The 13,900-nt window shown below is 41.4% G+C and overlaps 1 protein-coding gene across 3 annotated transcripts in view; it reads right to left on the reverse strand.

The window, feature by feature from the left end:
- The window catches only part of erbb4 (erb-b2 receptor tyrosine kinase 4), a 273,564-nt gene that overhangs the window by 92,908 nt on the left and 166,756 nt on the right, over nucleotides 1-13,900 (reverse strand). For all 3 annotated transcript variants that reach the window (XM_023329564.1, XM_023329565.1, XM_023329563.1), the window contains exon 3: nucleotides 13,623-13,809. In XM_023329564.1, the coding sequence (XP_023185332.1) occupies nucleotides 13,623-13,809 (187 nt within the window). The remainder of the gene's footprint in view (nucleotides 1-13,622; nucleotides 13,810-13,900) is intronic.

Genomic DNA, 13,900 nt, shown 5'->3' on the forward strand with positions numbered 1-13,900 from the left:
GAGAAAGCCATATAGTTTCAATAATGAGCTATAGGAAAAAAAATATCGGTATTGGTATTTGTTATCGACCAAATGAATTGTAGCATTTTAACGTATCGGATTTCCAGCAAAAATACAACATCGTGCATCCCTGCCTTTATCTTACGCACAATGAGTGCTTGGTTCTGATCTCGATATAGTCCACATGTTTCACGTGTACAAAACACAAATCAATTTTTTGTCATCTTAAGATTTTATACAACAGTATACAAGAACCAGATGAGAAATTGGGTGAAAAAGTAAAGAAAATCCCCAAAGTACTGATATAACTTTAAAGACTACATCAAGTTGTTTCTGTGTTTCAGTTGAAGACTTAAGCCAGGAAGTCTGAGTGTCCTGACAGGTTAAAAATAACCTTTTACTGATTATTACTGTTGAACCAAACAAGGTAAGAGCAGCAGCGTTGGCTTTCTTCACAACATTCATCTGTACAGCAACATTCCCAGAATGGGGAAAAGACTGTTAGCAAAAGTAAGAACCATTTCCGTGCCCGCCTGCCTTTATAAGCCAATTAAGCCCATTTCATAGGCATTCAGCTGAGCACAGTCCTTTAGTTTGAAGTAGTTTCCAGGCAATGATAGCCAAAGCACCAATCAGTGACCGCGGCTCTGAACGAAGCCTGCTGATGAGCTTTCATCAGTGCTGCTAGCCACTTGTCCCGCATCTCTTCCCCTGCCTAATTACGCTGATGAATAAGGCTGTGACAGCGATCCGTCCTCCGCTGATGAGTCCGTGCGTTTACCCTTATTGTCGCGTCTTAGCGGCGGGCGTGTTGCTTGCGCGCCCTGGGCATCCGCCCTCTGCTCGTCTTCATTAGGATCATCCTTCAGAAACACTCAACCCCGGTTCTCACCCGCGCCCCTGTTGTTTTTTATTTGAGTCGAACTCAGCGAAAAGCAACAAGAATCAGCCTCTGAAACCCTACCTGGTTTGGCCTTTTAGGTGTCCAGCCCTGACCTGTGTGAAAACTCACAATCAGAAAAAGCATCTGACAAACTCTGTACATTTGTGGCTTTTATTTTGAAGGTGACGTCTCTCCACCCCAACCTAAACATCCTTCCAAACAATGATAGTTCCTATAAGAAATCTTTGGGTAAAAATGTTCAAAAAGGAAAATTGTCAAAAGGAAAAGATTTATCAATATATATATATATATTTTAAATTTCTTCCTAAGTTAAATTGTTCTGATCTGTTTGTGTGGATTTAAATGACCAGACTATATTGTTGCTTATTTTTTCAAACATGTTTTGTTGTACATGACGTCTGCGGTTAATGGATATTTTATATTGGAATCATTTTTTATCTGGTGATCCAAAATTGTGTAAACTTTGGCTAGGTTGCCTGTTTTGTGTTCAATTTCAAATGTTGATGTCTTCACTGCATATTTGAGCCACTCCCTCCTATTCAAAATATACTTTCTGAATACATGACAGTTGCACTTCAAACTCTGGTAGTTTCATTCGCTGGGGTTAAAATCCATACAAATGTTCTGTTTTCACACCAGACGCAGGTAAGTTGCAGAACGTTTCTTTTTCTATAGCCAGTGGTTCTGGTGCCAAGGTGTGAAAACTATTTTGGTTCTGTTTTATGAGAGTAGCAGAGTCGGTGTTTTGAGGCAGCATTATTAACTTCAATAGGATGTTTTTTATGTTGAAGAGACGTAGATAACACAAAGTATCTTAAAGTGATCAAGATCTGTGCATTGACTAGGCCTGGATTTTTCAGACAGTTCTACTAGTGTATTTTGGATCATTGTCATGTTGTAGGATGTAGATCTGCCTCAGAATGCTGACTTATGACCCCTGATGCGTGGCCATTTTATGCGACATAAATATTATATTCCTTACAAGACATTGCCTCCTTTTTTTTGCTACATTTTGCAGAAAACTTTAAAGGTCAGTATGTGTTATTGCTCCACTTTTATTGTGCTAAAGTTGGCCCTTTGCTCCTTTTTTATGTTAAAAAAAAACTGTGATAGAGTAAAAATATATATATATTTATTCAGGGGATTCAACATTTATGAAACTAATATGGATATGAACTCTGGGTGAGTTAAGATCTTCCACGGACTTTACAGAAGAAGTCAGTTCTCTGCTGTGATTGGACGGCTTACTAACCGGCAGAAAATGATGTTTTAAGAATTAGAAATAAAAACGTTTGACACACGCGCAAAATTGCACAACTAGATTTTTGGTGGAAAGTACAAAATCTCTGCTTTTAAGAGAATGTTTAGTCAGATGGATAAACATTTTCTTCTCCCATTGATCTAAGTTAAGCTAAGTAAGTTAGTTTTTAACATTTAATGATTCCATACTTCTTTCTTCAATGCCGTTATTTATTTCAACAAAAGGTGAATCTAGAATATTTTCTTAAGTGTTAAGAGATTCCATAACCATTTCCCCAACATTTAGGTATTTTTTTGCCAGATGTAATTCAATGTTTTTCTTACATAGTGAGTAATTCCATAATCTTCAGCTCAGCATTAAATTATTTCATAATACAATTTTCATCATTGTGCCCTTCAACATATTGTTTCCCCTCAAAATTACATGATGCTTATCCTCAGAGCTTGGTGATTCTGATTGAACGCTTACCTGTTTTAAAATTAAAGTCCAGGTATTTCCTTAAAATGTAACCAACTTAAAGAATTAATTATGTATTTTTTGCCAGAGGTTATAAAATGAAAAAGAATAACTTTTTTATGGAGAGACCTTTTGACATAGATGTGATATGCAAGCTATTAAAAACAGTTCAAAATTACATTAAAGTTTTGTATTTTCTTCACAAAGAAATCCTGTAATCTGAGGCAAACTCCTGACTCCTCTGTAAAACAAGCACCAGTCCCCGAGGTTAACCCCCTTACCCTCCAGCGCCTCCAAGTGTGTTTACTTAAAGCGGGCTGTTGAGAAAGAGGCTATGTAAGTGAAAACGACTTCCCAAATTCTATGAATAAGTATTTCGCATCCCGCCTGCATGCGGGGTAAATGGCTGCGGATTGCGAAGGGCACGCAGGCGGAAAACAGGAGCCGGTTCGCCGTCAGGCAGGTGGAGGAGAGACGCTTTGGTGTTGTAGTGACCAAAATGAAATCAAGCTCCTAACGGTGCGAGTTAGGAAGTTAAAAGGAAATGTCGGGTGCGCTGTATTAGTCACACCCCTAAAAAGCTGCCAAAGCCGTTTGTGCTCCGTTTTATAAACGATACAATCTTTCCAAGTGAGATCCTCTGACTTCAGAGAAACCGCCTCTGCACCGTGGAGGCGGAGGCGGCTCTCCCGAGTCCCGTTTCCCCTCTTCTCCATTATTAGCCCTGCCAGCCAAGGAGATATTGCGGCGGGTGACGAATGAGTGAGGGGCGACAGCGCGGGGGAGGTCCAACCCCGTCTCTCTGACTTAGCCCCGCCCTCCAGGAGCCGGCCGCTGCGGCCCTTCAGATAACCATAATCGGGTTTTAAAGCCCCCAGATTAAATTTAGCAGTCTGGACTGACATTGTTTTGCAGTGAATCCTGATGAAAAATGCTTCACCTTAGGAGATTATGGATGCTGTGTAGGTGGGAGGGTGGAGATAGCAACCCCCACCAACACCATCACCTTAAAGCTTCAATGGACGCTAAATGAATCCCTGCCATCACTTTCTTCTCCCCCGGCCACCTCCATCTGAATACCGCTTGATGAGCAGCCATGTTTACAAAAGAACTGGGTGTCACTCTACCTTTGGTGATGAGAGCTTGAGAAGGGGTGGGTGGGGATATTTCTTTAATTATTATTATTATTTTTTAGGGGTGACACAAAATGCAATCACGGCGAACCACAAGCCGGTAAATTCAATAATGGAGGCAAATGAAAATGGAGCTGGAGACACGGAGCACTTAAAGGGCCGGATGGGCTTCAGTCCTAATAGGCCCTCTTCTGTCACCGCTTCCTGCATTCAGATGAAGCTGAGGCAGAGGCCCTCCAATCAGCAAAGGGCAAACAAAAGAACCGGCCAAACACAACGAGGAGAGGAGGGTGGGGACGCCAATGAAGGATAAATGTTGGGTCAAAGTTCTCGATCACTGCTGTCTGTTGCATCAGTCAATTCATACATATTTATGTTGAAAATATTGAATACTTAGATTTCCTCTGATTACCAATGCAGTCATCAACACTGTTTTGTATTTGCAACGTTTAATGTCGAATAACTGCAGGGGTTTGAAGACGTTTTCACTTTTTCTCGTCCAAGGTCCAGCTTTAAAATCCAGATGATAAAGTCAGAAATCAGCAAAAAAAACAATAAAGAAAGAAAGATAGATGTATATATATATATATATATATATATATATATATATATATATACAGTATATAAGCTTTGTTTTTTGAGGTTTATACCCTATTTTTTAATAGCTCCCTCTGAACCCCAGGTCAAGCAACTCACTCATCAAATAAATTGCCACTCTCGGTGCTCAACAACCCTCCGAGAAATTGCTGCGCTGTGTTTTTTTTTTTTCTCTTTCCACAACGCTGGTGACAGGCTGTTTTACAGCAGAGTTACCCCCGACGAGCCGGGGTCCGCTCAGAGATTGAGCTGGAAATTGTGTTTGGGTACAATTGTTCAAGATTGCGACATCAAACTGAAATTTAAAGGGCACCGCGAACGAGCCAAGGGGGAGCCGTGACGGCAGGACGAAAACCGCTGAGCCGCCGGCCTCAGAACTTGAAATGTAGCTCTTATTATGTGCTCGCACGCAGAAAGAAAGTTTCCTGTGTGTGTTTTGCCGTCTGCGGATCGGAAACATGCACACACTTCCGCCCTGACACAGATTTTGTAGTTCAAGTAATAAACCATATTCCATATTTTTACCCTGCAGAATGGTTAGCAAGTGCTGAAACCGACCTAACCCCTCTGCATTAAAATTGACACTTACAATGGGCTAAATGGGCAATTTGTCATTCTCTGGCAAAGAGCTGCTGCACTCATCCCTCCGCTTGGATAATTTGGAGCACACAGACGACAGCACACACACCAACAAACCAACTCGGAACGGTAAATTGCCTCCATCTGGCACTACAGAATATTTAACATGACTTTTGATGAGTTTTTCCCCAACAAGAATTCAAGTCCTTTTATTTTGGCCATCTCTGGTTTACGACTTCTCCAGATGTGCAGCACACATTATTATTCATAAGTGATAGGGACTGGACGTGCTTTATTAGTGTTTCGAGATGCAGACGGGGCTCGGAGAACCCAAAGACATCAGCGACGCGCGTCGGAGTCAAAGTGTCCGGAGACCCTGGAGGACAACTCTGTTTTCATCCGGACCCTAAATCATGCAAATGGGAGGCGATGTCAGAGCGTGGACGCCTCCGAGAGCAGAACAATCAGCCGGCGGTCTCAGTGTAATTACTGTCAAATGGACACTTCCAGTTATCAGAAGGCCTGGTCTCAAGCACTGTTTACTGAAGGACAAAGTCAACTTTTGACCCTGGTAGTTTAATGGACATAAATGGACCAAAAGTGGTTTTGATTTATAGCCTACTTTGTTTAATCGGTCAAAATATCTCTCAAATGGAAGTAAATACAAAATTTTTAGAGCCAACTGTTTAAGAACTGCAGCATACAGATGGCCATAAGAACCATTAGGATGTTTCTACATGTTAACAGGTAGCCTATATGTTTGCTAAAGGTTATTGGAACCTTTGGCTAGATCGGAGTCTTTAAATACTAGGTCATCATTGGGCCATTCATCAGCCAAATCAACTCAGAACTGATTCACCAAACAAATAATCAACTTTCTGCTTTGACCATCATGGCCTTTAGACTAAAATCCCACAAAATCAGGTTCTTCCTTTGGGATTGTCGTAAAGCAAAGGTTAAATGAAACAGGGAAGCGCCTTATACTCTGTTGTGCTGTTTGTTCCTCCACAGGTGAAATTTGTGTGCATGGAACGGAGTCTGCTTTCAAGAGAAGGAAGTGGACTAAAGCGCCCGGCATTCTGGGTAAATGGAACCAAAACAAGCACACAAGTCTAACACTAGCCGGAGAAACAGCTCAAAAGAGAAACTCCACAACCGCTATAACCTGATGCTACTCTATTTTAGCTTACATATATAGTTTATGGTTGCACTCAGTGACTTCTTTAGAGGTTTTTGTGTCATTTCCTTCAGTGGTTCTTGGTGCAGCGCCCCCACAGACGAGGAGGGGAATGGGTTGCTTAAAGTGTTTGGTTGGTTTGACTCAGTGGTATAGCAGCTGAAAATGTTGCAGTTTTGGTCTCTAACTGACCAAAACCAAATTATCAGGTGGGAAAACAGCCTTAGATCAAAGTTTTCAAGAAGGAAATAATTCTGGCAAAATATTTTTTTTGTCTTTAGCCAAAAAAAAAGAAAAGAAAAAGGTCAGCAGGTTTAGGGACAAATCTGTTTCACATTTATTGAACCACAGTAGTCCCTTATGGAGAAAAAGTTCCCTTTACTCTGTAGGGCTAGATTTCGTCGTCAAGGTTAGTTGAGAGTGCTTGAACCGGACCGATGAGTCATTCTCCTCCAGCCAAAGAGTACCGAATCCCAAAGTGTTGAAGAATGATCTGGAAGGCTGAGTTTACAGGTAATATTAGACAATTTTTTGGAGCAAAAGTCAGAGTCGCTAACTAAGGTGATGTAAGGTGCAGAGTCGGTTCACTCAGCTGGAGTCGGGTAACCTTAACGTCCAGGATCATCGTACAGGGCGGCGGACATACTGCCCTCAGAGGACTGCTTCCGATCCATTAGAGATCATTTATTCCTCCTTCCGTGAGTGTTACGGCCCCTAATGGAGACGAACCAGGGGCCCCTCGGCTCTCCCTGTCAATGGACTTAAAAGACTCCCGCCGCAACACAACAATAAGCCTGAGCACAAGCGTTGCATGACAATGACTGCTTGGTTGCAGAAATCAAGCCAAAGATGAAGCTTTGCCTTCTCCTGAGCATGAATATTAACGAGAGATAATTTAGTACATCAGGTCTTCAGTCTGAGTAGTGATTAGTCTTCTCCATCAAGACCATTTAAAGGTTTTGTATTGGAACTATCTACATCAAGTTGACATAAACAAGTCGTCTCAAGAAGCTGCGGCAAAGACGTTTTACACCAACTCGGTGTAAAAGTTCATATCATTGAGACGTCTGTGCAGATTTATGGGATGCGTTACATCACACCGAACTGGAGCTGCATTTTTGTTTTCAAAAAGGAATGTTGGTGCTTTGGTGTTTCGCTCCTCCAAAAAGGAGCTAGAAGGGATGAAAGAAAAAAAGAAAAAGAAAAAAAGAGCAAAACTTTATTTCACAAGCAGACTGAAAGGGTTCTCTTGCTTTGCAGATTCACAACTGCAGCATTTCCTAGGATGGCAAAGCAGCGTTTGAAGCTGGGAGATATGTTTTAATCATCTGGTGCCTTAATGATGACACTGGATTCATTATTAATGGGCCCCAACTCTCTACTCTCTCCAGCTTTCCTCTAACGGTCCAGATCGAGAGTGCGTATTAGCATTAGCCGCTTTTGCTCTATTTGATCTTCCTGTAATTACACCACTTTCTGGAGATCACACCACAGGCTTTATGTTAAGTAAAGAGGCAATGGAGGGAGAATTCTTTGCCTAAACAAACTCCAAACGCAATTACGGCGGCTCCGTTCGCTCCTCCGTGTTCTTCCATCAGGAAAATCTGCGTGATTTCTGAAAGCAGCTGGCGAAACGCGTAAAGAAGTGATTAGGGAAGGTCCAACGCTTGACTGCCAATCTGTGCAACAGCTGCACTTTCACTTGACGGGCTGCACTACTTGGCTGAAATTTGACATGCGTTTAGCTAAAACTGCTAAGCTGCTCGACTAAAACCTTTACTCAAGAAAATATATTACAGAGCAGATCCCATCTTTGATGTGAAAACTCAAGGACCGTTGTGTTCCTCAGACTCAGTCATCGGCGTTGCATAACGTGCTTATCATGCATAATGTGCGATGCACCCAGATTGAACGATAATGAGACGAAAATCTGAGAAAAAGACCAGAAAACAAAAAGTTTTGGATGATGTGAAACCTTCACAACCGCTAAACCAGTTTCAGCATCATACTGTAACGAGATTTTGCAAGTACTGGATGAATTGGGTTTGGTTTAGACATTTCAGTTTGATCTATAAGAAAACATGAAGGCCAAAAAGATAACAGAGAAAAGCTGGTCAGAAAAAAATGTAAATAAAGATCACGACTTCTGAAAAAACCTTTTTTTTTCTTTTTTGACATAAGTAAGCTTGGATTATTTGTGGAGGATATATGTGTTGGCCTGGAGGAATGAGGTGCCAACTGTTGATCTTTGAAAACAGCCTCTAGACGTCCTCTGCCATGTCTGACATTCCCCAACATATAGCTCTAATTTAAAGCGCAGTCTTTCCCACAGGAACACACTTTCCATATTTGGGCTTCCACTGACTTTGAGCCCGGTCAATCATTTCGCCCCTTTATTTCTTGTTTGGTCCCTTCCAGCATTAGTCTCTGGCTCAGAAATCACATGCCTCAAGATCTACCTGTTATCAGACATTACACAGCTTCACTAACTGAGGTATTTTTCTTGTACAATACATCTGGTATACATAGAAAAGCAGCATTCAGCTTCTATGCACCGCAAATCTGGAACAAACTTCCGAAACAATGAGATCCTTAAAATCCAGACTCAAGTCCACCTGTTTAGAGCAGCTTTTGAAACGTAATCAATGAAACATTAATCAACATTCTGATGTGGAATGACGGCACTAGACAAAATGTATCGTTTCAATTGTTGACTTTGTATTTTTGTGTTTTTATGATCTAAAGTACTTTGAACTCCCTTGTTGCTGAAACGTGGTATACAAATAAACATGATTGATTAATTGATTGATTGATTGACCCTGCTGAAATGCTACATTGTGCCCAGGTTTTACTTTTGGAGCTGACAGACGTTGGATATTTTAAAGAATTAGAGATATTTGTCCACTTTTTCATTTGCTACACTTTGTGCCATAGCATGATACTTCCCCCTCCACGCTTGACAGACGGTACATTGATTATTTGGCAACACTTTGACGCGGTAACACTGTCATAAACGTGACATAACACCTGACATGAAGATAATGGAGTGTTCATGAATGTTTAAGACTGCTGTCATGAGGTGTTATTCGGTAAATAATGACACTTTTAATGCAAAGTTGCATTAAAAATCCATTAAAATGGTCAACTTAGCATCGGAAGTGTCATTATTTTATTTTTAAACTTGCAGCTCTCTTCTGTGCAAGTTCTATTTTTATCCTTTTATAACACAATAATAAAATAAAGTTTGTTTTCCTCATTTATGCTCAATTTGTTTTTAAAATGAGTGAAATTCTGAGATTTTTCTGTTGACTGGGCAGAGGCCTGTGACCCGTGGAATCAATAGTCATGCTCTCGTAAATGAAGATGCACGTGGGGTTAATTATAACGAGGTCTATTAATCAATTTACCTCAGCGGCAACTGCTGTTGGTAATTTGGCCTAAATACCTGCGAAATGCCCACACAAATGCTGCAATTAGTGCGACACGATTAGCTTCCAATCGGGGGAGGAAGCCGCAGCCCCAGTGAGCCTCAGTGGAAGCAATTTACATGAAAGAACAGAGAAATGATAAAAGAGGGGAAGGGAGGACTGCTACCTGGGTTCTGGACGTATGAATATGGGAGCATATCTGCCAAAGAATTTGGTCTACATCCATATGGACAGAAAAAAGGAGAATTAAACACAAAAAAGTGTCAGGAACAGGATCAGAGCGTTTCAAACGCAACACTTCATCAGTTCTGATGGCCTTTAAGATCCGACGGTTGTTACGCCTGCCACTGCTCAACGTGGGGTAATTAGCTCCGTGGTAACACGCTAAAGTGTGTACACAGTTCATATGGCTGCAGAGTTCAAGCTGAACAAGCTGCTGGTTTGACGCCTGCACAGCTGTCTGCAGACTGACTGCAGCAAAACTCAACCCAAATCCATCAGCGAAGGATTTCACAGCCCAGAGTCTGCAGGACCGAGCAGCTGGGACTTCTAACGGATTAGCACAGGTCATCAAGTTAGCTGGATCCTCATTAACGTTCGGGAAGGAACGAGGCGATCTGCTGGAGTAAGAGAGAAAAAACATGGCGCCCCAGGAGAATTCAAGGGACCAGTGCTGATCCAGAAGCTTTACTGGTTCTGCTTGAACTGCAGCACTGGACCGGGATAAAGTCTGGTGATCTGAGGAAGGCGGAGTGCCGGAAAGCGTATGCAGCCGTGGAGACGGGCCGCACATCACGCTCCGAATGCGTCTTTAGCATCTTAACTGGCAACCAGAAATAAACACACTGCAAAGACACAAAATCTTACCAAGTATTTCGGTCAAGTTTCTAAGGTAAATATCTTAATACACTTGAAACTTGAAAGTTTTCAGTCAGATGTACCAGATTGATTTAAGTTCATTTCTTAATATTGATGAAAAAGTATTAGTTCTGTTGGCAGATTATTTCACTAATAACATGGGAAAAATATCTTGTTATAAGTGAAATAATCTTTCAATGGACCTGGTATTTTTTTCATCAAAACTAAGGAATTGTTGCCTTAAAACTAGCTCCAATTTCTTGGTGGAAAGTTACTTGCCATATCAATTGCACTAAGATATTCCTACTAGAAACGAGAGAAAAATACTTGCTAAGGCTTTGTGGTTTCGCAGTGCGCCGCTGATGCTAAACTTACACATCCACTGAGCTGCTGAGCAAAACGCGTCTCCTGCCACTTTACCTTGAGAGTCCTTAAGGTTGGTAAAAATAAAGGAAGTTTCTCATCTACCTGAGAAAAGCAGCATTTTCCTGCTTCTTTTGTGTCATTTGTGGAGCAGAACCTGCGAATCATCCAGGGATGAAGGTGCATTTAGGCTTTCCTTCCCTGGTTGGGGCCGTCAAACAGGTGCCCCCCTCCCAACCCGCCCCCCCGCTGCTGTACCGGCGCCGGATGTCAACACGCCCTTACAGCTCTCAGGAGTGCCTTATCACGGCATTCAGACTCCATAAAACGCTGCTTATCACAATAAATCTGGGGCCTAATATGGATCACTGTTTGCTCCCCGGCCATCAATCTCCAAAGCGGCGCTGCAAAGTCAATACGACACGGGCCTGCAGTAAATTCCTGCTAGGGAACTTTTTCTGCACCGATAGCTGTTCTCTTCCATGTGGCCGCTAGCTTTGAACAGAAACACGCAGCAATGTGTCTTTTTTTTTTTTGTTGTTCTTGAAATCACAACAAATACAGTTGAGTACCTCAGTGTGTGCCGATGAACAGGAAGTGGCCATTTCTGACGCATTCCTCTTTGTTTTTTGGCGACGGTTCCGAGGACGTACGTGTTGGACGGGACTTTTACTCCCTGGCTGCGCCAGCGTGCACCAAAGCTTTTTGGTTTCAATTCATGCTGGAAGCGCAACAATGAATGTGGTGAGGTTTTTTTTTGTTGCTGTTGTTCTTTTTCCAGCCATCAAGACATCCAACACATTTCCTCCAAAAACCAACAAGATTAAAGACAAAGTAACTGCTGTTTGGAGACCGGAAAGGATTTTTTCCCCCCTTTCTCTAAGGATTGTCAGCAAGCAGGAAAAAACCCCCAACAAAAACAAAAAAAACATGTCCTGTTTGTTTGATCCCTTCGATTACATGATGCAGGGAAACTGGATGAAGCAAATAGGAGCAGATGCTCAGATAACGTGGATCCCAAACTATTTCCTTTAGTCACTACGACAAGTTTCCATTTGTCATCTGGTTCCACATTTACAGCTGCAAGAATTCAATCAAAAGGTAAAATAAATTATATATATATATATATATATATATATATATGTATATATATATATATATATACTATATAACTAAAAACAAATACATAAACAAGTAAAAATTAATAAACTAAATAGTATATATGTATGTATAATAAAAAAATACAATTAACAAACAGAACAAATAAATATCTGATGGACGCTATACTATGTTAAAATAATAATTTATATACAGGATTTCAGTTAACCATTTAACTCTCACCTCAAAACACATGTAAGTCAATAGGTCCATAAAAACACTAGTGTTGTCATGGCAATTAGAGGGTTATACTAATTAATTCATCAGTTAATTTTATGTTACAGTGCTGAGTCTGCAGCAGTTTCTTACAGTATAAATCGACCTCTGATGCTGTGACTGAACTGAACCAGGGAGTGCGTCAAACTTTTCTAAACGTACGAGGTGAAGACAGGAAGAGTTTTTTTGAAGGATCCACTATGAGGCAGCTTCCTGTTTCAGACGTAACCACCGTTAAATGCTCCTTTAACAAATGGCTGCTGTTTAGTGTCGCGCTCCCGCATGGCCCAAACAAAGCCCAACACAGCAGCTGTTATGTAAAACATCGATGCAACCTGCCTCCAAAGCCTTTTTTTTCTTCTGACAGGGAAAAGAATCAAGTTGAGGGGAAAATCTCTCATTATTGAGCCCAACATTCCTAATTCAGCAGCTTATTTACAAAGTTTCAGTTCTGTGACTTACAGCTTTTAAAGCTGCAATAAATCTGCTTGTGTGTGTGTGGGAGGGGAAAAAAAAAAGAATTCAAACCGGCATTTTCTTTTTAGAGCAGAAAATGTGTTGGAAGCACAAATTAAAAAAGAGCCCATAATTCATTGTGAGGGGGAGTTTAAATGGCTAAATATTACATTTACTGCCTGTGATTTATCGCAAAGACGATCAAATCCATTTGATCCGTTCGGCCGCTCAGGCTTTGGAGATGTTTCCTTTTTTTTGTTTTAGTTCTCACCTCAGAGAGGATTTAAAACACACACTTCCTTCACCAGATCTGAGAGAGGAGGAAGGAAGCAAGGAAGGAAGGAAGGAATGATTATAGAAATATATGAAAGGAAAGGAATGAAGGACATGAAAAGGAATAAATTAGACAAGAAGAAATAAAAAAACAAACAAGGAGGGACGTAAGGGTAGAAGATCGAAGGAAAGAAAGTGATCAAGACATCAGGGAGGTGAGGAAGGAAGGAAGGAAGGACATGGCAGAGGAAAGAAGGGAAAGAAAAAAGAAAAAACAAATGGAAGAAAGGCAGGAGTCAAGAAGAAAAGAAAAGCAAAAGGAAGAAAAAAGTGTAGAGCAATGGAAAAAAGGAAGGACAAAAAGGACAGAAAAATGGGAGAAGGAAATAATAAAATGTGAAGAACATAAGGAGGAGGAAGATGAAAGTACAAATGGAAGAATGGAAGGATTTAAGAAAGAGACAAAAGAAAGAAGAAAGGGAGGACATTGGAATAAAAAACTGAAGGAAGGAATGACCCTATGCAGAGGAGAAAACAGGATGCAGAGAGGAGGAAGGAAGGAGAGCATGTTGGGACAGAAGGAAGAAAAGACGAGAGGAAAAGAAGTAAGAGCAGAATAAAAAGAGAATGGAAAGACGTGACAATGGAACTGGGAATGAAGTATGGAAACACTAACATCTCTTTATGTTTCTTTACACCTTGCAGCTACTGACTTCACATTCTCCCAGACGTTTCTGTGCAGTCGGACCGCGGCCCGTCTTACCCGTCAGGTTGCGGAGGCCCAGCTGCCTCAGGCCGTAGAAGCCGTCCCGCCTGTAGTTGAGGAAGATGGCCAGAGCGTAGCGGCCCTCGTACAGCTTTGTGCCTCGGATGATCCGCAGGTTCTCCAGCGGCAGGTACTCGAACTGATTCAGCGCCACCAGCACGTAGCCCGTCACTTCTCTTATGGACTGCGTGGAAAAGGAAAGGACAGGTAAAGGAATTAAACATGAAGATAACCCAAAAAGGAGAGAACAGAAACCTGTAAAAGCAGAGTGGAGA

This window comes from Xiphophorus maculatus, chromosome 24 (genome assembly GCF_002775205.1).
Source record: "Xiphophorus maculatus strain JP 163 A chromosome 24, X_maculatus-5.0-male, whole genome shotgun sequence".
In the NCBI taxonomy this organism is placed as follows: domain Eukaryota; kingdom Metazoa; phylum Chordata; class Actinopteri; order Cyprinodontiformes; family Poeciliidae; genus Xiphophorus; species Xiphophorus maculatus.